The 25,000-nt window shown below is 39.7% G+C and overlaps 2 protein-coding genes across 2 annotated transcripts in view; both read right to left on the minus strand.

The window, feature by feature from the left end:
* The window catches only part of LOC109929753 (calretinin-like), a 117,654-nt gene that overhangs the window by 44,220 nt on the left and 48,434 nt on the right, over window positions 1-25,000 (minus strand). The gene's annotated exons all lie outside the window — the stretch shown is intronic.
* Window positions 452-23,784, minus strand: LOC109913573 (2,4-dienoyl CoA reductase 1, mitochondrial). Its single transcript, XM_020513111.2, has 6 exons — window positions 23,511-23,784; window positions 17,216-17,418; window positions 9,406-9,463; window positions 6,237-6,323; window positions 1,820-1,967; window positions 452-555 (listed from the first exon to the last, which is right to left on the minus strand). The coding sequence occupies exons 1-6, from the start codon at window positions 23,592-23,594 to the stop codon at window positions 452-454; spliced, it is 684 nt and encodes a 227-aa protein (XP_020368700.2). The 5' UTR covers window positions 23,595-23,784.

The following is a 25,000-nucleotide window of genomic DNA, read 5'->3' on the forward strand; positions in this document are numbered from 1 at the left end:
ACATGAAAGCCAGTGCAGCCAGACCAGATAAGGATGGTATTAGTGAATCAGATGGGTTTTTCCTGATGATCAGTGGTTTCGTGTTCGTCACTAGACTCTTAATTCCAGACTTATGTTGAATTCAAATTCCACTATCTGCTATGGCAGGATTTGAACAGAGGTCCCCAGAATATTACTTGGTTCTCTACATTTTAACATAATAGTGATAATATCACTAGGTCACTGACTCTCAAATTCACACTCATAGATGCTTCAATCCTGAACCAATCAGTGAAGTACATTAGTTATAGCATAGTTTGTGAAAGCGCAAGAAGAAATCAGGCAGCAACCTACAGTTTCTGCATTATACTGCAGATATGCACATACTAAAAGTTGTTGATCAATTAAGCTTACAATAACAAGGAATGCTGACAGATACACAGTTAAGCTTATGCAAAATATTTGTTATAACTCACTTGCTCATGGCTTCCACTCCCGCTTTTGCACAGGCACTGGGCATGACAAATCCTGATCCAGTCTCTGCATAGATGGTAGTAACAGAGAGGAAACATGCACCTAAAAGACACAAATGTTTTGGAACTCAGCAAGTAATTAAACATTCTTAAAATAAATATACAGGAATACCAAAAGAAAAAATCCTTGTAAATTTATGTTCTTGAAACAGTTAATGTCCGACAAACTACTGCAGTATAGAAAATCTTCACTCAGAGGGGCATACATTAAATGAGCTGTAAACTCTGAAAACAGTTTCCTTCTGATCCTGTAACAATTTATGAAACAGTTGCATTCTGTATTTTCCACATTTAAAATTGTACTCATTGTGTATTCTTTCATGGGATTTGAATTTCACTGGCTGGCCAGCATTTATCACCCATCCCTGGTTTCACTCAAGAAGGTGGTGGTGAGCTGCCTTCTTGAACCACTACTGTCCATTTAATGGAAGTACCTCCGCAATGCTACTGGGAAAGAAGTTCTGAGAATTTGACCCAGTGACAGTGAACAGTGACATAGTTCCAAGTCAGAATTGACAATAGCTTAGAGGGGAACCTGTATCTACTGCCCTTATCCTTCCAGGTGATAGTGGCCATAAGCTTGGAAGGTACGATCTAAGAACATTTATGAATTTCTGCAGTGGATCTTGTAAATAGTACATACTGCTGTTATCTCATGTTGGTGGAGGTGGGAATGGGTGTGTGCAGATGTGGTGCCGAGCTAGAAGGTTGCTTTGCTCAAGAGGATGCCAAGCTTCTTGAGTATTGTTGGAGCTGATTCATTCAGGAAAGTGGGAGCATTCCATCACTCTCCCGATTTGTGCCTTCTAGTGGTAGACAGGCTTTGGAGAGTTAGAAGTTGTGCTAATCTGTGCAGGATTCCTAGTGCTAGGCCTGCTCTTGCAGCCACTGTATTGATATGGCTAGTCCAGGTTCGTGTCTGGTTGGCGATAACCTTAGGGCATAGTTACATTGCTAGTGGACTTTTTAGACCCGTCCTGACAGCATCTGATGCTGATGACTAAAATTGAAGTATTTCAATCCTAGAAATAACACGCTGCTTTATAAACAAACATATTTCAAATTTAAAAATAAGCAGCAGAAACTACCATGATCATTTTACATGCAAACAAGCAAGCAGGGTCCCACTTTATCAAATGATCCAATAATTAACACTGAAGTGTCAGTCGAGACTATGGACTTGAATTCGGAAGTGAGAACTGAAACTACAGCCCTCATAAGCATTGAATCCATGCAATCTGCTATTTTGTTCTGTACTTGAAGATTTTTTTACATTAAGTTTTAAAGCACCAAAATGTTTTCCTCACCTTTTTTTGCTTTAATCAATTCTTTTCCAATTTCTAGAGTTACATATGCAGAACCATTAAGAACAATATCTACAATAGTTTTAAAAGCATTAGCAGAAAGTCGTTCCGAGGGCGAGATGAAGTTTCCAGCAGCATTGTTTATAATAACCTAGCGTGCAAGGAAAGAAAATTGCATTTAAAAATATACATTCAATACAGTCTCCAACATGAAAATGCAGTAATGATTCAAATGCCGAGTTATTATAATCGGGTACCAAGATCAACTCAGCAACTATTCAGTGCAGTGTCCAAGAAAATGACTGATGCTTTGGGAGCACAGCATGCTGAAGCTGTACAGTATGACCTAGCACTCAAATGTTACTGCTGTCTTAGGAAAAAGAGATGTTAAAGCTTCCTCTGAATTTTGTAATGACAAGATATGAATACAAAAAAAAACTAATGACTGGAATATCAGAGGAGAGAACATTCAAAAGAGCACAGGGGCTCTGACATAAGCAAGAACGGACATTGTCAAATTATTCAGGAAAAATGAAATATCCGAGGCACTTTATAGCACAGGAGGTCATTATTTATGGAACGAAATGGCCAATGATGACATGGTTGCTGATTACAGATCTATTTTATAACGCAATTCAAATAGCAGATTGGGACTTGTTACTTGCTTCTGAAGATGAGGAGGGTAATTTTTATAGATTTTAATTCACATTCTGTGTATGCAACGCAGCTAAGTCTTATCCTTTACTGTACTGGGAAAATATGTTGAACTTGTATAAATTATATAGCACTTGTGTAAAGTAAGTTCAACAAAAAAATGTCTCCAGAGCGATTCCTTACAAAAAAAAATTCAATAAAAATACTTTTTGGCTTCTAGAACCATTTTTGGCGGCGGGATAGATGGGAACATTTCTGACCTACAAATATGATCATGATGTGATATGGTTGGGAGGGCTGGTGAATTTCATCCTCTCTAAAGTAATGCTCATGTAAAAGTCAAATCTTACTTTTTGATTAAACATTTAGTTTTAGAAGCTCGACTTTTACTCAAGTTGATAACAGTAATTGAAATGCATCTGTGTTGCTATTTAGAAACCAAAAGAGTCCACAGAGGAGCTCTAAGTTTGGTAATTAGAGTTGTCCACCTGAATTAAAAAAAAACATAAACAGCCACAATTAGGAACATACCACAATGAAAAATATGAAAGGGAGAAGGGCATGGGGCCAGTCGAGCCTGGTCTACTATTTGACACATCATAACTGTCAATTTACTTTAATGCCATTCCCACCACCCCCCCCACCGCCAACCAATACTCCCGCATTCCCTGATATCATTAGTATCTAGAAATCTATCAACTTCTGTCTTGAATGTGTTCAACAATTAAATTTCAAAAATCCCCTCAGGAGGATTGTGAAGATTCATATCCTCCAAGCAAAGACATTCCTCCTCTTCTCAATCTTGAGTGACTTGTCCTTTATTTTGAGACTAGGTCTCTTGGTCTAGGCTCACCAATCAGTGAAATAACCTTCCTGTATCTACCCTGTTATGCCTTGTAAAAATTTAGGTTTCAGTGAGATCACCTTTTTCTTTTGAATCTCTAGAAAATACTGGTTCAGTTTCCTCAATCTTCTCGTAAGGCAGTCTCTCCATCTCAGGGGTTCATCTTTAGTAACATAGGTTTTACTAATAGTCATTTGGTAGTACAGAACTTGAATGTTACAGAAAAAGACATTTTGCTGAAGCTTTTCATCACAGCAAAATGCAAGACGACCTATTTACGAAGAATAAAAAGTACTTATACTGTATGGGAGGAGAATCCTGAACGATTGCAAAGTGGACTCTGATTGGTAGAGACTTTCTCATGTAAAGTGCAGCAGTTAATAATGACTGTTATTTAACTGCTAGGCATGGTTTAAAGTTTAAACCAGACAAGTTACCTGATTGGTACAGGCATTGCTTTGAGAAATGAACTAGTAAAAGGCTGTGATCTATTTTGTTGAGTTGAAACAAGTGTTATGCATGTCCATATTCTATTTGCAGAGAACAGCGCCCTTAAACTGGTATTCTTTCTGCGATTGTCCTGAAGATGTAAAACTTAGACAAAACATGTCATTTTTTAGCAATACTCAAATATAGGCTCTCCATGAATTCACTATACAGAGACTTGAAACATTAAACAAAATATATTTTGAAGCAATATACAGATGACAACCCACAAATTACATTATTTTCACAAAGGATCTTGATCGCTACGAAAGAAAAACCTCCAGCAGTAAAACATATGCACCTGCAAAACAACAGAGTAACAAACCTTCCTTCAGCTTTCAAAATACTTCGTAAAATTAACTTTGTGTGCCCAAAACTTTATTTTTTTCTATAAATTAATTTAAAGTAATTGCAGGAGCTTGTGTTTATGTCAAATATTGAGTTTGATCCCTCAGGTTGAAAACAGGAATTGGATTTTTATAAACACATTTTTCAAACAGTCAAGTGATTTCAACCTACATCAAGATGGTTGACAGTAATTTACAAACAACATATTCTACATTCTAACGAAATGGAAAAGGAGACAGCCAGTCTACAAAATTCATTACAGGCAAAGACACCCACTGGGGACAGGAAACCTCCTTCTTCCAACCTTATTATCTATGTCAGGAATGAACTAAAAGATTGAAAGCTCCACTCAAACATTTCCACAAACATGCTTTACATGCAACAGATCACATCAACGGCACCTCAAGAAATAAACTGGTTTCACACACTCTCAAAAATAGAACATTTTATAAGTCACTCAGGAATAAATCATACACAACTCATACCAGTGTGTACATGAAAGCCAAAGATATTTCTCAGTCAAAACCAAATGATGGTACTTAACTAATGAACAAATGAATTATCAGTACCTTGTTGCTGCATCAGACAAATCTATTTCAATGCTGTTGAGAACAGGATCAGTGAAACCACTACAAGACTTTAGCAGCTTATTGTTGAAGTGCTGGGAGAATAACCTGGCCAGCAAAATTAATGTTGCGGTCACAAAATGTCAAGCTGTTTTTTGAGCACAGATGGGTGGAATTGCTTCATCCAACTGTAAAGCTGACTACTAGGATCTATGAAGTATTAATATTTCAATTCACCAATCTTTGAACATCATTAAGGCTGTTGATTGAAATTGATAAATCCACAGGACATTGAGATTTTAAACCAGTAGCAAATCAAACCTTATTCAAGTGATTGATACTATTATAGCCTAGGAAGTGACACAGGGAAGGTGACCTTAAAATGCCACAGCTGAAAACTCTTGATCTACAGATCGATCTTGACTATGACATTTTATATTGGCACAAGTCAAACTAGTGCTACATGTGAATACTCAAGCAGAAATTGGAGAAACTTAGCAGGTCTGGCAGCTTCTGTGAACAGCAAACAGTGTTAATGTTTCAAGTCCAATGACCTTCCTTTAGAACTGATAGCAGGTAGGAAAATTGGAAGAAGGAGTGGGTAGGAATTCAGCAGATATGCAGAGAGGGATCCCAGAGAGCAACAGAAAAAAAACTGGACAAAAGGATTAAGATAATAAGCCAGGGTAGAAAAGGAGTTAAGTGATAACGGGGACTATGAGTGGGTGAAAGGAGTTGGCAAGAATGAGTAGACAACACCTCATCATCTGTTTGGGGATATTACAGTCTTTATGACACAATATAGAGTTTAATAATTTTAGAGCCTGAACACCACCTTCCATTGCTTTATCAATCCCCACATGTCAGGTGCTGTCAGGTGCTGGTTTCAGCACAACCAACCTGTTTCCACTCAATAGCAGCCCCTATCATCACATTCATTTTTACCCTAGCCTTACTTTCTCAATCCCTTTGTCCGCCTTATAAATTTTTCCTCTCTCTTTGAGTTTCCTTTCCACCTATCCAGTCACACCTCAGCCTCTGGTGCTCTACAGGAAATAGCCCCAGCCTATTCAGCCTCTCCCTATAGCTCAAACTCCTCAACCCTAGCAACATCTTTGTAAATGTATACTGTTTGCTTTAGCTGTAGTTTTAACTGGCCCTAATTTCATAAGAGTCACAGAACAGCCATGTGGCCTGATGTGTTTCTGCCAGCTCCCTAATAGCAATTCTGATACATACATGCTCTACATAAAATGCTTCACAAAGTCAAGATAATGTAAATGTTTCACATTAACACCAATTAATTCACACCTGAATACTCCAGTTCTAACTCTTATACCAAAAATCTGATAGGTGTATCTCTTCAACCGAAACAAGACTATAGATATAGTTGGCACAAGGAGAGTGAAAATTTTCAACACTGTGAGGTTTCTATTTTCTCAACTGTGTTTTTGCAGTGAGTTTGTTCCAATGTCAGGATCATACATTGAAGCCTTTAAATATGCTCAATTGGTGTACTCACATCAGGAAGTCCTGCCACTTTAGACATTTGCTCCACTGTAGATTTCACAGAGTTTGGATCTCTCACATCACACTGAATTGCATGAACCTAGAAGAAAAGTGTAACAATTTTAAGGGAGCAATTAAAATTAAGGGATTTGGCCTGTGTTATGGTGTTCACTACTTTCCCCTTTAGTCAATTTTACCTAAGGTTAGCAAAGACAGAAACTATACATTCTTAATCTCTCTGTTACAGCAGGGGAAGAGAGTTAATGGTCTGGAATTCATAGAGATTACTGAAAGAACTATGCTCACTGCTTACTAAGCTTACAGTTCCCAGACATCCAGGAATTCTGCAGACTTTGGAGGAGCAGTTTACTCTCATATCTGACGCCAGGAGCAATTAATGTCTTTTGAACCGATCAGATTGACGCATCCTCTGTGACATATGCAGTCCAAATCAGGAAGTATAAAGTAGAATAATCAACCAATTGCAAAATAATATACAGAAAATGAAACAAAGAGGGAGAATGTAGGAGAAAAGGAAAAACATTAAGAAATCTTTTAAAAAGTTCTTGACAAGAAAATAGATTTTCAGTGCCAAACAGGTTGTTTGTAAGTAATTAGCTTTGAAATTAGTAAACGGTGGAGGCAAGGCTTGAGGAGCTGCTTGGCCTAATCTTGCTTCTTTTCTCCTTTTTTTTTAATAAATGCCAGCAAAATTCACTTACGCCTACATATATTAAGTGTGTTTAGTGGATAAAGGCATGAAAGTGCAGCAACTTCACATTTTTGTATCAATTTCAATGTCAGTTTTCTTTGTGAGGTACAACTAAAATGGCTTGTGGAGGAATATTGCAAATCAGAAAGCAAATGTCCAATTTCCTTGTGATATGTGCCAAGTCCTAGGACACTGTTTGATTTACTCTGTAATGGAGAGCATGGTTTGCCACAATTTATTATTATTACCACAAAATTCAATCAAAATGTTTTCAAACTGTTGTAGAGAATCAACACAAAACTTATAGACTAGTAGGATATATGGTGAAAATTATTCAGCAATTGAATAGGATAAGTTCATCTTAAAAGTCAAAACTTATATTTTCTTAAATACCTTATGCAAGCCTAAAACATGAATTACTAACAAAAACAGAAGTTGCTGGAAAAGCTCAGCAGGTCTGGCAGCATCTGTGAAAAAAAAATCAGAGTTAACGTTTCAGGTCTGGTGACCCTTCCTCTAAAAACATGAACTGGTCAGCATCATAAGATTGAGCTGGCAAAAATAAAATTACAGAGTTGGGAGAAATCCATTACAACCAGCATGAAAACAGACCATTGGTGTCAATAACAAACATAGGGCCGTACTTTGAACTTTGTCAGGCTGGACTGAATTGACCGCAAGTTATACTGATAACCAATTTACTTTTCCAAACAAGTTAAGTGATACAGGCAACTGATTTATCAACACCAGCATACTTCCAGTTTTACTACTGTCTCACACCATTCCTGACACTGAAAAGTATATTTCAATTGCTGTATCAAAATACAAATACAATCAGGACAATTTGTTCGTGTGGAAATAAATGTTCATCTGGGCAATTTGTGACAAATATCCCATTTCACATTTTATATAAGACAATCAGCACTTTTCCTTTACATATTAGTACTAAAACTTCATCTTGATTAACTAGCTACACTTGAATACTCAACACTGAGCTGATCCTAGCATTCAAGTAAAAGGACACTTCCAGTGAAGTAGCCTGATTCCTGCAACTAGATGGTTGGAGGGGTAGTGGACTCATCACACAATATAGCAAAAATAAAAGCAAATTCAAGTCTTGCATTATTTCGTAATTTTAAAGGAAGTTGTTTTTATTTGTATTATGTCCTTCTTTAAAAAGTGTTAAATCAATACATTTTTCCTTTGTATGAAATAAATTAACTATACCCAGAATGGAAAGCAGACAATGTAAGAAAAAAATATATAAAATGGATTTGGTGCTGAAATTATTTACAGTGAGCATAGAATAGAACGTTGGACATCATGCAGATGGAACTAAAATTCAGTAATGAGGTAATGTACTCCAAACTTTCAAGCTATGTTGCCAGACTGTAGTGATTCTTGTTTTTTATTATTTGTAGGAAAATTATAAATATATTCATTGTACAAGTAGAAAATGATTTCAGAAGATAACATGCCCTATCTCAGGTATAAATCAGTTGCAGCTGCTGAATGATCCATTTTCAGCATCATTTCCAGTTGAGATCTTCCTTAATTAGCAACCAAACAGAACATCAGCTGGAAAGAGCTGAACAGTATGAAGATGAGAAACTAAAACTAATTATACAAAGGCAATATGTGAAATATCCAAACATCAAAATTCTCAGCTGATTTCAATGCACAGTTTCATCTCTTAAGTAAGTCTTCTAGTGCATTTTTCATAGTGCTACACTCATGCAGAAGTTAGTACAAGTAAATTTCTAGATGAGAAACAGAGCATGTAATTTGATTTGGCTCCTAAAGTTGACTCCACTTTGTTTATCACAAGAACACTTTCTTTTAGACAAACATTGAAAATATCACTCAGCTTATTGTTCATTACTTCTAATCATGGTCTCACTTAAAATTCCAACAACCTCACTATATTTTTGCTGCATAATCATTCAAAAATAGTATTGGATTCTTATACTAAAAATCTATAATTGTACACCCAGTAAAATTTTAAGATATTTTAACTCAACAAATTTTGTAGCACATTAATACCCAGATGAAAAGGGAAGCTGGGGAAACAGCAGCACCTTCTGTAAGAAGTGGAACTGAAGAAACTTCAGCGAACAACTTAATGAATTTATATCCATAACTGTGCTCCAAAATTATAAAAAAATTCAAGATGTGGAATGAGATCTTTGTCCAGAATAATCCTTTGCATCATTTCAAAAAAACGAAAAGGTATTTATAATGAGTTTAGAGGTGCAAAACATGACTAAATTTGTTCACTTATCGTGGAACTTTTCTGACAAATTTTGGGTGACAATCAGATTGATCTGATGAACTGCACATGCTCCAGTGCCTAGTTGTTTGAAAGCTACTTTCAATAAAACCATGTACATTCTAGTGAGGACAGAGAGACATGCACAATGAATTCAATTGTTAGTAAAGTTACTTCTAAATTGAAATTACAACCAATTACCTTGTTTCCAGTTTGCAAAGAGATTTCTTCTGCTGTCTGCTTCAAAACATCCAGTTTTCTGGAAGGCAGATATTTCTAATGTAAGAAATTAATTTTGATTTTTTGGCAGATGCAGGGCAATTTTATTTCATTGGCAACCTGAAATTGATAGCAACTAGTATTATTGGGTCAGACACGGGTAGAGAAATATATCAGCCATATTGAATAGCATAGCAGACTCAATGGTCTGAAATGTCCTGATCATGCTCCTTTATCTTATGATCTAACCTCTTATGTTTAATGCAAGGACCTATGGTTTTGACAAATGTTTACACAATCATACTTATCAATTTGGAATGACCAAAAGTCACCATTTCTTATTGGGAGTTGTTCATGACATCATCCCTTCACTTTCTTGGGGTCAGGGACCACAACCTACAGTTGGTCTCTCCACCCACTATTAGATCTACCTTGACCACATCAGTGTCTTGCTCTCTTTTTCCAAAATGCTTACTATTCCAGGATCATTCTGGTAGGAAAAGATAATCTTAAACTCCTTTCATGACCACCAACTATTGCCTTAAATTCTTCCACCCACCCGAGCCTTAAATCCCAAACATTTAATACCTGTCAAGAGTTTGAGGATTTTCTTTGTTTCCAATTACTAAAGCTCCATTCTTACGAGAGCACATAAACTAAATGTACCAATGCAGTAGAAGTTCTGCAGTGTCAGAGTTACAACCTCAAATTGTAACATTAAACCAAGGCTAGTGGCTAAAGAAGAATTAATTACATGACAGAGTTATGCCCAGACCCACTTGGCCCTCACCAGCATCAAAACAAATTAACAATTAATTAAATGGATAAACATGACATGGCTAAATTTGCTGCTAAGTTTAGCTAGAAGAATGACTTCACTTCTAAAGTAACTAATTTATGAATACCAATTTTGTTCACCTCATAGCAAAGAAGGTTAAAGGAGAGATTTGATGAGGTGCTCAAAATCTTAGGTGTTTATAGAATAAATAGGCTTCAAAACAACATAAGTGTTGGTAACAAGAGGACACAGTTAAATCAAGTAGCAAAAGAAAAGAGGTGACATCAGCAAACAGCTCTTTTTATTTAAACACTGCAAACTATGATCTGGAATGCACTGCCTGAAAGAAGAAAATAGTTTGAACAATAACTTCCAAAGGCTAAATATTTGCAGGTCCATAGTGAAAGGACGGGAAGAATAAGACTAATATGATTATCCCTTTAAAGTGTTGATATTGGCACAGTGGGTGGAAGTGGGTCCTCCTGTTGTATATCTTCTGTTCTCAGGTGAAAAGCTTGAGCAGGCACCTTTGTCTACCTAAACACCATCACCTTCCATCTTGGCCAGAATTAGGCTGTAGATGGGACAGCTGATGGTTGCTTTTCCTGCTTTATGCTAATTGAGGCACTTAAGTGGCCAATTAATGAGCACTCAAAGGCCTTATTCCACAGATCTTGGTATTAACCTAGCTGCAGGCAGCCTGTTGCCACATAATTTGCACACAGCTAAAATCATGTGACTCTCTGCACTTCTCTTCCCAGGACCCCACCTCATGAAATTGCTGCTGACGTAACTTACGCTGGGCCTAGTCACCCTGCAGCCTTGAGAATCCAGAGCCTGTCTTATTGACATGCAACCATTGCTTCCCCTGTGGCACCAATGAGCACAAAAGCTGGCGGTCTCTGATTGGCCAGCAGCTTTTAGTCAAAAGGGCATCCATGCCCAAGGTCTTGATTCCAAGAGAAAGGCCACTGCTGGCCTCATCACTACCCGAGTACCTCATGGTTTAACAGGCCTTCATGAAAAGGCAGCATGGGTCTCTCGCTGACTCCCATCCAGCAGGCGAGACCTCGATGCCTGATCAAATTCCAACTTATAATCCTAGGAGTGCTGCCCTGTACAACTACCATTCCAATGCTAACTTTTCTTTCATTTTCATTGTCCATTAAGCATTACCTTCCTGATCTACATTTATGCTGGATTGTCTATCATCCTGCAGAGATTCACCAGATTGATGATGTTCCATAAGGCCACAAGTTCCATAAACTTGGCTACTATTCCTTTGAATTCAGCAAGCGATATATTAGGTGCGTTTAAAATGTTTAAGGAATTCTGCAGGGCACTTCCTTGGGTTTGGGAGGCCTGTAATATACAGCATAAACTTTATAATACAGTAGTCCCCTTTTGAGTGAAAATCAGCAAGAATCGTTTTTTCATGTAAAGTGTCATACAAATCTGGAACTCCCTCACTCAAAAGATTGTGGATGATGTGTCAATTAAAGATTTCAAGATTGAGGTCAATAGATTTTTTGTTAAGAAAAATCTCAAGGAATGTGCACATTCCTTGGTTTCTAAGCTCATTGCCATCCTTGCAAAATAAATCAGAATGTCAGGTAACTAACACTGTGAGAAGTGCTGTGATTTATACTTATTTAGTTGCTAATTATTCTTCAGGGCGGCACGATGGCTCAGTGGTTAGCATTGCTGGCTCACGGCGCCAGGGACCTGGGTTTGATCCCACCCTCAGGTGACTGTCCGTATGGAATTTGCACATTCTCCCACATCTTCTTGGGTTTCCACTGACTGCTCCAGTTTCCTCACACAGTCCAAAGGTGCACAGGTTAGGCTGATTGGCCATGCTAAATTGCTATCGTGTCCAGGGGTGTGTAAATTAGGTTGGTTAGCTATGGGAAAATGTAGGAGTACAGGGTGGGTTGCTCTTCGGGTAAGGTGGACTTTTTGGGCCGAATAGCCTGTTTCCACACTGTAGGGATTCTATGAGTAAATGCATGCTTGGATTATTGATCTAAATTTTGTGGTGGCAATGCTAACAACTATCAGTGTTCAACAGTTACTCCACTGAAACTGACAGCATCTTTGGGAGTCCACACATGCACAGAACAATGCAGAAATGCTGTCTACTAAACTGAGTTAATGTTTGTGAAATATCAGATTTCTTCATTTAAAATTTTTAAAAAGCCACACATTTAATGAAAAGTTTATCTTTATGTTGGCTTGTCCTTATTCAATCATTTATTTTGTTATCTGAAAAATTAAAGTAGATCTAAAGGGTAACGAATGTTTCATTGTGATTGGATAATTACCTTGCTTGCTGACATCAGTGCTGTTGGATGGCTGGAGGTGTCCTTTTAACCTATCATCAGGAAAGGGAAAGTCCAGATACAGAAATCACTGGACCTTCAGAGTAGCTTTGTATGAAGCCAGGGGCAGGCACCATTACTTCACTGTAGATTGTAAAGATGTAACCACATAAATATTGTACGAGTGTGGTGTCTTGACTTTATTGTACTGTTTTGGTGGACTGTGCCCTGTGTGGGAAAGGCTGCGTATATGTTTTGTTCATTGTATATGTAATACTAACTAATTTCCAGATACTTGTGCTCCTTTTTTTAAACCTCCAGTTTTCTCTGACTTCTGGACGTGTTGATGTCCTCATTACTTAGAGTTTGTGCACTCAATGGTCATCCTTCAGAAGGATGCCCACACACACATAACTCAAGTAAGTCTTGATGTTGAATGGCAGTAGGCTGTTTTCTTGTGGACGATATCACAACTTAGCCTGTTCCTGACTTTATCAAATACGTACATACATACACTGTTGTTAGGGCTCCCTGAGTTATCATTATGAACTTGGTAACTCTTCCCTTGTACAAAAGAACTGACCAAATGTTCTTGCCACAGCACAGATTATCTATGTGTAATGTTAATACATAAAAATGTCTTTCTTGTTCTAAGAATGGCATCTCTCTTACAGGTTACAGAACCATAAATACTGAGCAGCTATGGTTTCTCATCCAATTGGATATTCTTTATCTATGCAGCTATTCCTCTGTAAGGAGTATCACAGCCAAGTCAGACACTTAATGAATACCCAAAATGATACTAAATAAAAACCGAAAGAACTGCAGATGCTGTAAATCAGAAACAAAAACAGAAGTTGCTGGAAAAGCTCAGCAGGTCTGGCAGGATCTGTGAAGAGAAATCAAAGTTAACGTTTTGGGTCTGGTGACCCTTCCTCAGAACTGATGGGAACAAGGAAAATGTTGGTTTATATGGAGAAGATAGGGTGGGGGAGTGGGTGGGTGTAGATGATAGGTGGGGATAGAGCCCAGAGAGAGAGAACAGTTGGACAGAAATAGGAATCGATAATGATCTGGCTAGGGGGGTGCATAGCTGTTAATGGAGACTGTTAGTGGCTAACAATAGTTAGTGCACAATGGCAGATTATGTGATATGTTTGCTGAGCCACTGCAGCAGACCTGAGACAGAGGGGTGTTAAAGTGGCAGGCAACAGGAAGCTCAGGGTCTTTTTTGCGGGCAGAACGTAGATATTCTGCGAACCTGTCACCCATTCTACACTTTGTTTCCCCAATGTAGGGGAGACGGCATGGTGAGCAGCGGATGCAGTAGACTAGATTCTGGGAAGTGCAGGTAAAGTGCCACTTCACACGCAAGGTATATTTGGGCCCTTGGATGCTGAGGAGGAAGGAGGTAAATAGACAGGTGTTTCACCTTTGGTGGTTGCAGGGGAAGGTGCCTTGGGGGTGTTGGGAGTGTGGCAGAGTGGACCAGGGTGTCCCAGAGGTAACGGTCCCTGCGGGAGGAGGACAAGGGAGGGGAGAGGAATATGGGTCTGGTGGTGGCGTCTCACTGGAGGTGGCAGAAATGGCGGCTGATTATCTTCTGGATGTGGATGCTGGTGGGATGATAGGTAAGGACAAGGGGAATCCTATCGCTGTTGCGGGAGGGAAGAAAGGGGATGAGGGTGGGTGTGCGGGAGATGGGTTGGACCCGGTAGAGCGTCCTGTCGACAAAGATCCTGGGGAACCCTCAGTTGAGGAAGAAGGTGGACACTTCGGAGGCTCCCTTGTCAAAGTTAGCCTCATCAGAACATATACAACGGAGACGGAGGATCTGGGAGAATGGAATGGAGTCTTTACAGGAAGCAGGGTATATAGTAGTCCAGGTAGCTGTGGGAGCCAGTGGATTTATAGTGGATATTAGTGGCCAGTCTATCCCCAGAAACAGAAACATAGATTTTAAAGAAGGGAAGGGAGGAGTCAGAGATAGACCAGGTGAAAGTGAGGGCAGGGTGGAAATTGGAGGTGAAATTGATGAGCTTTTCCAATTCCAGACAAGACAGGGAAGCAGCACTGACGATATCATCAATATATCAGAGAAAGAGTTGTGGGTGGGGCCCAGAATAGGACTAGAACAAGGAATGTCCCACGTACCCCACAAAGAGACAGGCATAAGTCGGGCCCATGCGAGTACCCACGGCCAACCCTCTGACCTGAAGAAAATGAAAGGAATTAAAAGAAAAGTTGTTTAGGGGGAGGATGAGCTCAGCCAAGTGGAGGAGGGTGGTGGTGGGTGGGGAAGTTTCAGGCCTTTGCTCCAGGAAGCAAAAATAGGGGATGGACGTGTGAAGGGATTGCACGTCCATGGTGAAGAGGCGGTGACTGGAGCCTGCAAACTGGAAATTCCAAAACTGGGGTAAAGTGCTAGAGGACTCACAGATGTACATGGGCAGGGACTGGACCAGGGGAGAAAAGACCAAGTCGAGGTAGGAAGAGGGGAATTCTGGGGGGCAGGAGCAGGCTGAAACAATGGGTCTGCCCCAGCAGTCCTGTTTGTGGATTTTTGGAAGGAGGCAGAAGCAGGCTGTGTGGGGCTGGGGGACTATCAGCTTGGAGGCATTGGTGAGGCGGGGTGAAATCATCAGATGAAATGAGATCACTGAACGCAGTGGATACAACGGCTTGCTCTGCCCTGGTAGGGTCATGGTCCAGGAGAAAGTAGGTGGAGGTATCTGACAGATGGCGCTAAGCCTCTGCAATGTAGGGGTCAGTAAGTTGCACTGCAACAGTACCACCTTCATCAGCAGGCTTAATGACAAAGTTAGGGTTGGAGCTAAGCGTATGGAGTACAGTCAGTTCAGAAGGAGATAGGTTAGATTGGTCAAGGGGGCAGAGAAATTGAGGTGACCAAAGCTACGTCAACAGTTCTCAAGTAATAGATCGAGCGCAGGTAAAAGGCTAGAGGTAGGAGTCCAGATGGAAGGAGAGTGTTGGAGTTGTGCAAAAGGGTCTGTGCAACAGCAAGAGGACTCGTGTCCAAAGAAATGAGCATGGATACGAAGACGATGAACAGTCCAAAGCCATGTTGTGCCCGGAATTCATTAAGGTGGGGACGCAACGGGATAAGGCTGAGATCTTCGCTGAGAACAAAACATGTATTCGTCAGCACCATTGTAGACAGGGCCCTCAACAGGGTCCGACCCATCTCCCTCACTTACGCCGTCACCCCTATCTCTTCCCTCCCACAACAGTGATAGGGTCCCCTTGTCCTTATCTACCATCCCACCAGCCACTTCTGTCACCTCCAATGAGATGCCTCCACCAATCACATACTCCCCTCTCCTCTCCTCCCTTGTCCACTTTCCGCAGGGACCGTTCTTTCTGGGACACCCTTGTCCACTCCTCCTTCATTCCCAACAACCCCCACAGCCCCACGGCACCTTCCCCTGCAATAGCAGAAGGTCTAACACTTGGCCATTTACCTCCACCCTCCTCAGTATCCAAGGGCCCAAACATACCTTCCAGGTGAAGCAGCACTTTACTGCATTCACTGCTCACAATGTGGTCTCCTTGACTTTGGGGAAATGAAATGTAGACTGGGTGACTGCTTTACAGAACATCTATGTTCTGCCCACAAAAAAGACCCTGAGCTTTCAGTTGCCGGCCACTTTAACACACTACCTGGTTCCCTGGCCAACATCCCTGTCTCAGGCCTGCTGCAGTGCTCCAACGAAGCTCAGTGCAAACTGGAAGAACACCACCTCATTTTCTGCTTGGGGACCCGGCAGACCTTCAGACGCAATATTGAGTTCAATCATTTTAGGGCCTGAACTCCCCCATGTCTTAGCTCCCTACCACATACACAGGCCTTGTTATCATGCTGTCTGCCATTACACACTACGTATTGTTGGCCACTAACAGTTCCCAGTAACAGTCTATTCACCCTCCCAGCCAGATCGTTATCAACTCCTTTGTTCATCCCACTATTCTTCTCTCTCAATGGGCTCTATCCCCACTGATCGTTTACACCTTACCCCCTCCCCCACCCTATCTTCTGCATGTGAACTGACATTTTCCTAGCTACCATCAGATCCGAGGAACAATCACCAGACCAAAAACATTAATTTTGATTTCTCTTCACAGATGGTGCTAGACCTGCTGTGCTTTTCCAGTATCTTTTGTTTTTGACCCAAAATGATACCTTTTTTCAACAATGAGTTGTGGCTAGAGGGAGATTTCTCTTTGCCCCCTTCTTGTAACCCAGGAACACTGAAGAATATTGGAATCCCCCTAACAAACTCAGCATAAAACAAAAATTAAATTTGCAACCTTTGACGAACTGTGCACCTCAGTTCCACAATAAAAACTAATATATCAAGGAACTGAAAGTAATTGTTTAAGTGGCACAACCTGTCAAGAAAATATTTAGCTCTAATGCAATTCAGAGAAATCTTGGCATGCATCTCGTGAAGCTTCGATTTGTTTTTATTCGTTCATGAGATGTCGATGTTGCTGGCTAGTCCAGCATTTATTATTCATCCCTGGTAGCCTTGGAGAAGTTGACCTAAAACTACCAATTGGTTCATTTTTAATGTACCCTAAGTGGATAACTAAGGAGAAGACAGCTATGGCTACAATGTACTGAAGTTAAGCAAAGTTGAAGAACATCATTCACTACGTTTCATTTACTTACCTACTTGCAATAACACATTCAGCACCCAAAGAGGACAAGGCAGTTGTCATTCCCTTCCCGAGTCCAGTACCTCCACCAGTGATAAAAGCTAGTTTACCCTTAAACGTTCCAGGTGGCAGCATCAGCGTTTGCATTTCAGAGAGCTTTACGACTTGAGTAGAGTCATTACTTTGGTACAGAACCTTGGCTCCTTGATTAAAAAACTGCAAAAATACAACATAATCAACACCATTTTGTATGACCCAAAAAATAAAAATTTAAAGTGTTTCACTAGTATTACCTCTGTTTCCTTTAATGAAGGATATAAACTGCACAATTTTCAACAATATGTATGGTTACTTCCACTATACATAACTCAAAACCTAACATTTTGTTTACATCAAGTAATCTTACGGTAATAACTTGCAAGACACTTGCAAGTTTAAAGGTGCTTGTTTAAAGCCCTCTTACTTTCAAGCTATTCTCCAGACTGCACAAATAACAGTTGTATGTTTAATTGAAGAACTTAAAATTCAGTACCAATACATCTATCAGCATACTCCATGAAAGCTGAACTGGTAATTTGCCTCAAAGGATCTTGTGCACAAACAGAGTTGCATTTATTCATAATATAAAAGTCAATGTACTACTTATAATGCTAGACTACTGATATATGAAAATACATGTCAAAGGATATAAATAAGACTTTTTCATAAAGCTTACAAATTAAAAGGCTCATCTTTGGATAGTTAACATTGCAAGTAGTTAATCAGATGATTGGTGTTAATTGATTAATTAGTTGATTGCATCAACATAAGAGAGGCTCAAGACCTATGGCTATGCTAGTTTGAACATGCCTGATCCAGAAGCTAAGCAGACTCAGGCCTAGTCAATATTTGAATGGGAGACCACCTGGGAATATCAGCTGTTAGCTTTCTTCTCCCTCTAACTCCATTTTGCTTTAGTTCCCTACACCTCCTCAGCACTACTTAGATGGTGGCATCGTCCTTACCAGGCTTTGCTTGTTAGTGTTTCATTAACCACATGGTGCTTTCCTGGTGGTGGGAAAAAATGAATATAAAGTCTTTGCACACTTTTAATTGTGTCACTGTATATTAAAAAAAAACATACACAGCCAGAGGTGATTTGGGGAAAATATAAGCATTACTGCTGGGCCTCTTGGGTAGAAAAAAAAGCTTAAGTAGGACTGCTGTGTGGAAAGAGCTGTAAGACTAAAGGTAGTTAATAAACTTAAGGAAGATGCCTCCAATTAGAAAAGAACTCTTGGTTTCGGTTGCAATGACTGATGGGGATCTGAAGTGACATTGGTACCAGAAGATGGTTGCATAAAGGTGAAGATTGGAAAAAAAGTTTTTTTCAGAAAAAACAAAAAAACATACCATAGTTAAATGTAACAACTGAAGCATTGATATGAGAACATGGGGATGTATATATCCGATGTTCTAAAGGAAATTCTCTTTGGGAGTAATGAGAAATGTTTGCCCAAAGAATGTTATGCAGAAAACAGTTTTCTTGGGACAATGTATATTCAACATAGGGTGTAGTTGAGAAATGACTGAGAATTGATCTTGCTATCAGAAAGGAACTCTCAGAAAGAGAAGAGATTTCCAAGATAAAGTGGGTTGATGTACATTGCCAGTTGTTAAACAGTTACACAAGATGCTTGGGTCAAGAAATTATTTGAAAATCTCTAAAGGGGATACCGTAAGTAAAAAAGATTTAAGAACAAGAAAAAAATTGTTTGGGTTGCTTTGATTAAACTTTTTAGTTGTTTACAGCAGGAATATGGGAGGTTGAATATGAAAAAAATGCTACTGATTGATATAAGATGTAGAATAAGAAATAAAGCTTGATTTTTATTAGGTTTGTTCAAAGACTCTATTTCTTAAAAGTTTTACTTCTAGAGAAGGGGGAATCTGATGATATAGCAAGTAGTTAATGTGGTGACTGGGATTAATTAACTGAATAAAGGGAAAAACCGACTGGACCAATGTGTGGAATACTGGAAGATTAGGAAGCCAATAAAGTCCACAATAAAGGTGCTTTGCACCAAACGGCTTGGATCCAAATTGACATGAATCCAGTTACGTTTTCATATCTACTGCAGTTTGGGTTTTACAGTTAAGAATGCAACAGCTGAGGGAATCAAGGTTTCAAAAGTTTTTATTCCAGAAATATGTATTTGTCAAGAACCTCCACACAGATCCTGCTGATCTTCCTGATCTTCCATTCTGACATGTAAATTGCTGGTCTCTCCATTTTCTTGGAACTTCTAATGAATTTACAACAGATCAGACTACATTGTAGCAGTTAAATTCCATTGCAGTGTCAATACTTTAATTAGATGTTAATTATAATAATTTTTCAGGAGTTTACGTACACATTTTTATGTTAAAGTTTGTCACCATAGTCATTGCGAACGATAGGGCTGCTCTCAAAGGGAGATGATTGGTAGTGGTTTAATCGGAGGGTCAAAATGCCTCAGAAGAGAATGAGGAGGTGAGTCCTTCATGGTAACCTCAGCTCATACAGGAATGGAACCTGTGCTATTGGCAGTAGTTTACACTGCAAACAAACCATCTCGCCAACTGAGTTAATGCTGAATCAAATGACTTTTCATCAGAACAGTCCAGTTTAGTCTCAGACTGTTGTCAAGAAGTAGCGTACAGTACTGTTAGGAAGCAGAATCAGAAAAATCAATAATATAAATTCCTATGACTAGGACACCAGGAACAGATCTGAGAAAAGGGACATCAATTAGAAGAATGAGAAATGGGTGCTAATTGGTCAGGCCATTACTATAGAGAAACAGCAAGCATGATTAATTGTTGATCTTAGTTCTCAGACAAAGCAGTAGACTATGATTGATCAGGTTGTTATCAGAACGCAGCAAATATTGTCTGTCCTTGTTACATATTTTACCCAGTGACAATGATGCCATGCATGTAAATACCTTTTTGTCATAAAATAGGGTCCTGTATGTTAATATGTAGCTTCTAGCGTGCACAAATGCAGCACACAGACTGGATTTTGTTTGTTATTCAGCTTGTTCAGAACTGTTATTGTGCACTTTTAGTGCAAGCAGGACTCGAATACAGGCTTCCTAGCTCAGTGGTCCGGACATTGCTATTGCACTACAAAAGCCTTTCATGGGCTCATGTAGATATTTTCTAATCAAGCTCTTCAGTTATTATGCAACACCTCTGCAGCAAATGCATGTTGAACCCATGTCACCTCATCCAGAGGTAGGGATACTATCAATGTGCCACAACAGCCCTACACACAGCCTAAATAAACAACTAATCAGAGATACTGCGACATCTCTGGAGTAGATGGGGCTTGAACCTAGGCCTCTTTGCTCAGAGGTAAATTCATTACTCTTGCACCACAACAGACATCATCAAATTCTCAAATCTCTGTGCTTAATATATCATTGAAGCCATGGTACCATTATACATCTGCATGGTCTAGGAAAGCTGCAAAAGATTGTAACCAGGGCTAGAGGTAGACAGATCGATATGTCTAATTTTTTTTTAAAAAGTCATCCTCTTCAGGCACACTTTGAGCAGGTGAGATTTGAACAGATTGTCTGACCCAAGGGTAGGAACACTACCATTGTGCTACAACAGCCCTACTCAATGATCTCAAAATGATTTCTGATATTTAATAATTCAGACTACTAACAATAAGTGTCCAATAGCAGAATTATACCTTTCGATGGACACAAGTGATTTGAAGATTGCAAGTATATGCTGGTTGAGCACAACTGGCATACTAACTACTACAAATAGTCAATGGAATGTGTGGTTTAATGCATACTTGTGTAAGGAGTCACACTTATTTAAGGAGTGGGGGCAGCTAAGGATCAAAAAAAATTTAAACAGGGGAATGGCTGAAGTAGGAAATGAATACTTGCATCAGAAAATTGTTACCCACATGAAGGAGGTAGTTCAAACAACTGAAGTGTTTAAAACTGACAAAGTGGCTGCATGGATTAGACAGACTAAAAACACCAGGAGCAGACAAAACATATTGAAGGATATGAAGGGATGAGAGCGCAACTTGCAAAGGCACTGGTCATAATTTTCCAATCAGCTGGCACCAATGAACTAGAGATTTGCAATTGTCAAAAAAAAGTGTAAATATAACATTGGAAGTAAAGGCCAGACATTTTAATCTCAGTGGTGAGGTAACTTCTAGAAATGACAATTCAGCGTCAAACTGTTAACAAAAAAATATCAAATTTAATTTGTTTTAGTGAGATAGGAAATAGCTGACGAGGGTAATGCTATTGTTGTGATGAATACAGATGTCCGAAAGGCATTTAAGTACTTCTCAACAGGCTTGGGTAAGAGTTAGAGCAACTGAATAAGACAATAACAAATAGATACAAGCTGACTGATCGGAAAAAGCAACACTCGCTGTTCATCTTCAAACTGCAGGAAGAATCCAGGATGGAGCTTCCCAGAGATTGGTGCTGGGACGCCCACAATTCCTGAAATACAGTAATAATCTACATTACGTACAGGGCACAACTTCAAAATTTGCAAACAATGCTAAACTCAATACTCAAAACGTGAGATGTTCAAAAAAAGTAGGCAGGTTAGTGGAATGGCCAGTCAGATGGAAGCATAAATTTAACAAGAAAAATTGAAAGGAATTGTTGTGAGGAAGAACATCCAGAGGCAAAGGGGGCATAGGCAGAAGCATCTGGGTGTGCATGCACATAAAATCATTGAAAATGGCAGAACAAGTTGAACGAGTATTAAAGCATAGGAGTATCCAGAATTTTATTAGTAGGCATTAAACTGAAAAGGCAAATTAGATTAAACTTGTTAAATATTGGATAAAAACCAAAAGAACGGTGAATGCCGTAAATCAAACTAAAACAGAAATTGCTGGAAAAGCTCAGCTGGTCTGGCAGCATCTGTGGAGAGGAATCAGAGTTATCATTTCAGGTCCAGTGAAAACAATAACTCTGATTTCTCTCCACAGATGCTGCCAGAACTGCTGAGCTTTTCCAGTAATTTGTTTTTGTTTGAGAAATATTGGTTTGGCCCTAACTAGAATAGTGTGCTCAGTACAGAGCGACACACTTTAGGAACAACATTAAGATATCAGAGGGGATCCAGAAATACTTACAACTCACAGGGATTAAAGGCCTACATTTATGTGGGTATTTCAGAACCATTTTTCTTAGGTCAAGGTCCAAATCATGAGCAGTCTGCACAGAGTAGATTAAAAAAAACTATTCCCACCATTGATAGTATCAAGGGAACACAAATGTAAAGATAACTGATAAAAGAAACCGCAGGGACAAAAACCTTTTCATACAAGTGGTTAAACTTAGGAATGTATTGCCTGTGCATGGTGGAGGCAGGTTTAATTAAGACATTCAAGAGGTAGTTAGATTACTGACAGGATTGAGGATACATCATTTAGGACAGTAATGAGGAGACATTTCTTCACCCAAAGAGTGATAAGTCTGTGGAATTCATTACCACAGGAAGTAGTTGATGCCAAAGCATCGAGAGTATTCAAAAGGCAGTGAGATTTGGCACTTGGGGCAAATGGGATCAAAGGTTATGAGGAGAAAGCAGGATTAGGCTATATTGAAAGAAACCAAAAGAACTGCAGATGCTGAAAATCTGGAACACAAACAGAAGTTACCAGAAAAGCTCAGCAGATCCGGCAGCATCTGTGAAGAAAAAAAATCAGAGTTAACGTTTCAGGTCCAGTGACCCTTCCTCAGAACTGATGGTAGCCAGAAAAACGTTGACTTATTTGCAGGCTATTGAGAGGGACGATCAACCATTATCGTGAAGAATGGTGGAGCAGACTCGTTTGGCCTCCTCCTGCTCCTATCTTCTGTTTCTAACAGGATGCGACCACGTAATCTGCTCCTTCACCATATGTACGCAACAGTCTTGAGCTGTAAGTGTGCTGACTGTATAACTTTAAAAACATGAAGGTCAAGGCTACTTGCTACGTAATGTGGCGAAGCTGGAGAGACTCAACAGATCTGCCAGCATCTGTGGAGTGAAAAACAGTTAATGTTTCAAGCCTAGTACAATTCATCCTATTAAGACTAGTTGGCCCTGCTTCTGTTCTTGCTTCACCATCTTTCACATTCCACAAACGGATGAAAAGGTCGCTGAGTTCAAGAGCTCAAACATGAACTCAGTGTGTATTTCGACACGATCTGACTTGTTGAAAGTCTCCACGATTCAGCTGGACTTAGAAGCTGAGCCCCCGAAATACTCATTAAAACACATTATTCACAACAGCACCTCACCCGCTCAGTGCGACTAAATCGAGCCGCGGTCACAGTAAACCTGCACCACAAGCCCGGCCGCTTCAAAGCGACACAAACAGCCATCGCTCCTTCAGACTAAATGCAACAAGCCTCTGATTTTACAAACTGCTACACACGGTTTCCCCACCGCCACCCACAGGGACGGAGAGGGCGGTCACTCGGCGAGAGCCTCACTTCCGGCGGCAAAGGTCATGCAACGTGTTCACCGCCCCGCCCCCGGGGTGAAGGGTATCTGACGTCGCGAACGCTTCGCCTCCTGCAGTGGGTTACGTGGGTCGTCCCGATGATGCTGGATCCCTGAGAGAGTCGGGGGGGTGGGGTATCGTGTTTAAGTGGAGATGTGGTCGTTAGTGCCGATCGCCTCAGCCGGAGGTACCAGGCGGTTTGTTTATAGTCCCGGTTGTTGTCAGTTATGAAGTGTCTGGGAGTAGTGCATGCTCGCTTTTTGCCACGAACTATCTATGTACTTCTGTGGCCCCCAGTGGGCAATATCGGGCGAGCGGGGCGACAGTTGTGGACCCATTGACCACTATTTGTATCTGAGAGTGCATTAAGATAGCCGCATGTAACTGCGTGATAAGGAGGACGATGGGCCCGATTTTGAAAGGCCAGCTAAACAGGAAAGACACATTCCGTTTGGTATTTAGGCCATGCGTTGTGGGACGGATTGACTGACCCTGCAAGATATAGAATAAGATATTAGAACAAGACCACTTAGGTCTGTTGTGATATCTAAAGGAATCATGGCTGATTTGTATCTGAAAACCATCCATCACATTTTGGCTCTATCCTTTCATTCCTCATGACTAGTAAAACAAAATGTTTCTCAAATACGCATTTACCCTGTACTAATAGAGTCAACTCTGCAGTTGCAACGATTAAAGACTTTACTATCCCAGTTTATATTTGGATAATTAGTGGTGAATGGGCAGAAAGTGACCAGGGTACCCAAGAACTCTGGTCTCCAATCTTCTTAAGAACAAGATCATTTTTTTGAGTTGAAGTGCTACCCCAGGATCTACCTCAAAGCAAATACAGCATATTCAAATAGTTTAGTTTTAGTGCTATATAAGTTTAAAACCAATTTGGGAATAAGGTGAGGATAGGACAAAAATTGTGTGCATTGCATTTTTAAGTTCGAAGGGATACCCAACAATGGATAATTTGCTGAATTTATTAGTCCACAAAACAATAGAAGTTATGCTATTATAGGTCACAGTTAAATTGAAGGAATATGATTTCATGAAGTTGTGAACTTGATTTCAGCTTGTATAACAGTTTTATTATGTAATTTTGGGAGGTAGTGAAAGGAGGGAAGTTGACCTCAAGATTCTTGAAGCATGGAATGTTTGCTACAAAGCATGTTTAGGATTAAAAAAAAAACATTGCTTCATGTAGAGGAAAATACACTACAGACTGGAAACAGATAAATGCTAGATAGTGGGACTAATTTTCATTTGGTTGAATAA

This window comes from Rhincodon typus, chromosome 4 (assembly GCF_021869965.1).
Source record: "Rhincodon typus isolate 14 chromosome 4, sRhiTyp1.1, whole genome shotgun sequence".
NCBI classification, from domain to species: Eukaryota; Metazoa; Chordata; class Chondrichthyes; order Orectolobiformes; family Rhincodontidae; genus Rhincodon; species Rhincodon typus.

Coding starts and splice junctions, on each gene's coding strand:
- LOC109913573 (XM_020513111.2), bottom strand. CDS start 23,594: ATGGCTGTTTGTGTCGCTTTGAAGCGGCCGGGCTTGTGGTGCAGGTTT. Junction 17,419..23,510: donor GATTTAGTCGCACTGAGCGG/GTGAGGTGCTGT, acceptor GTATTTTTGCAG/TTTTTTAATCAAGGAGCCAA. Junction 556..1,819: donor ATTGATTAAAGCAAAAAAAG/GTGAGGAAAACA, acceptor TGTGTCTTTTAG/GTGCATGTTTCCTCTCTGTT.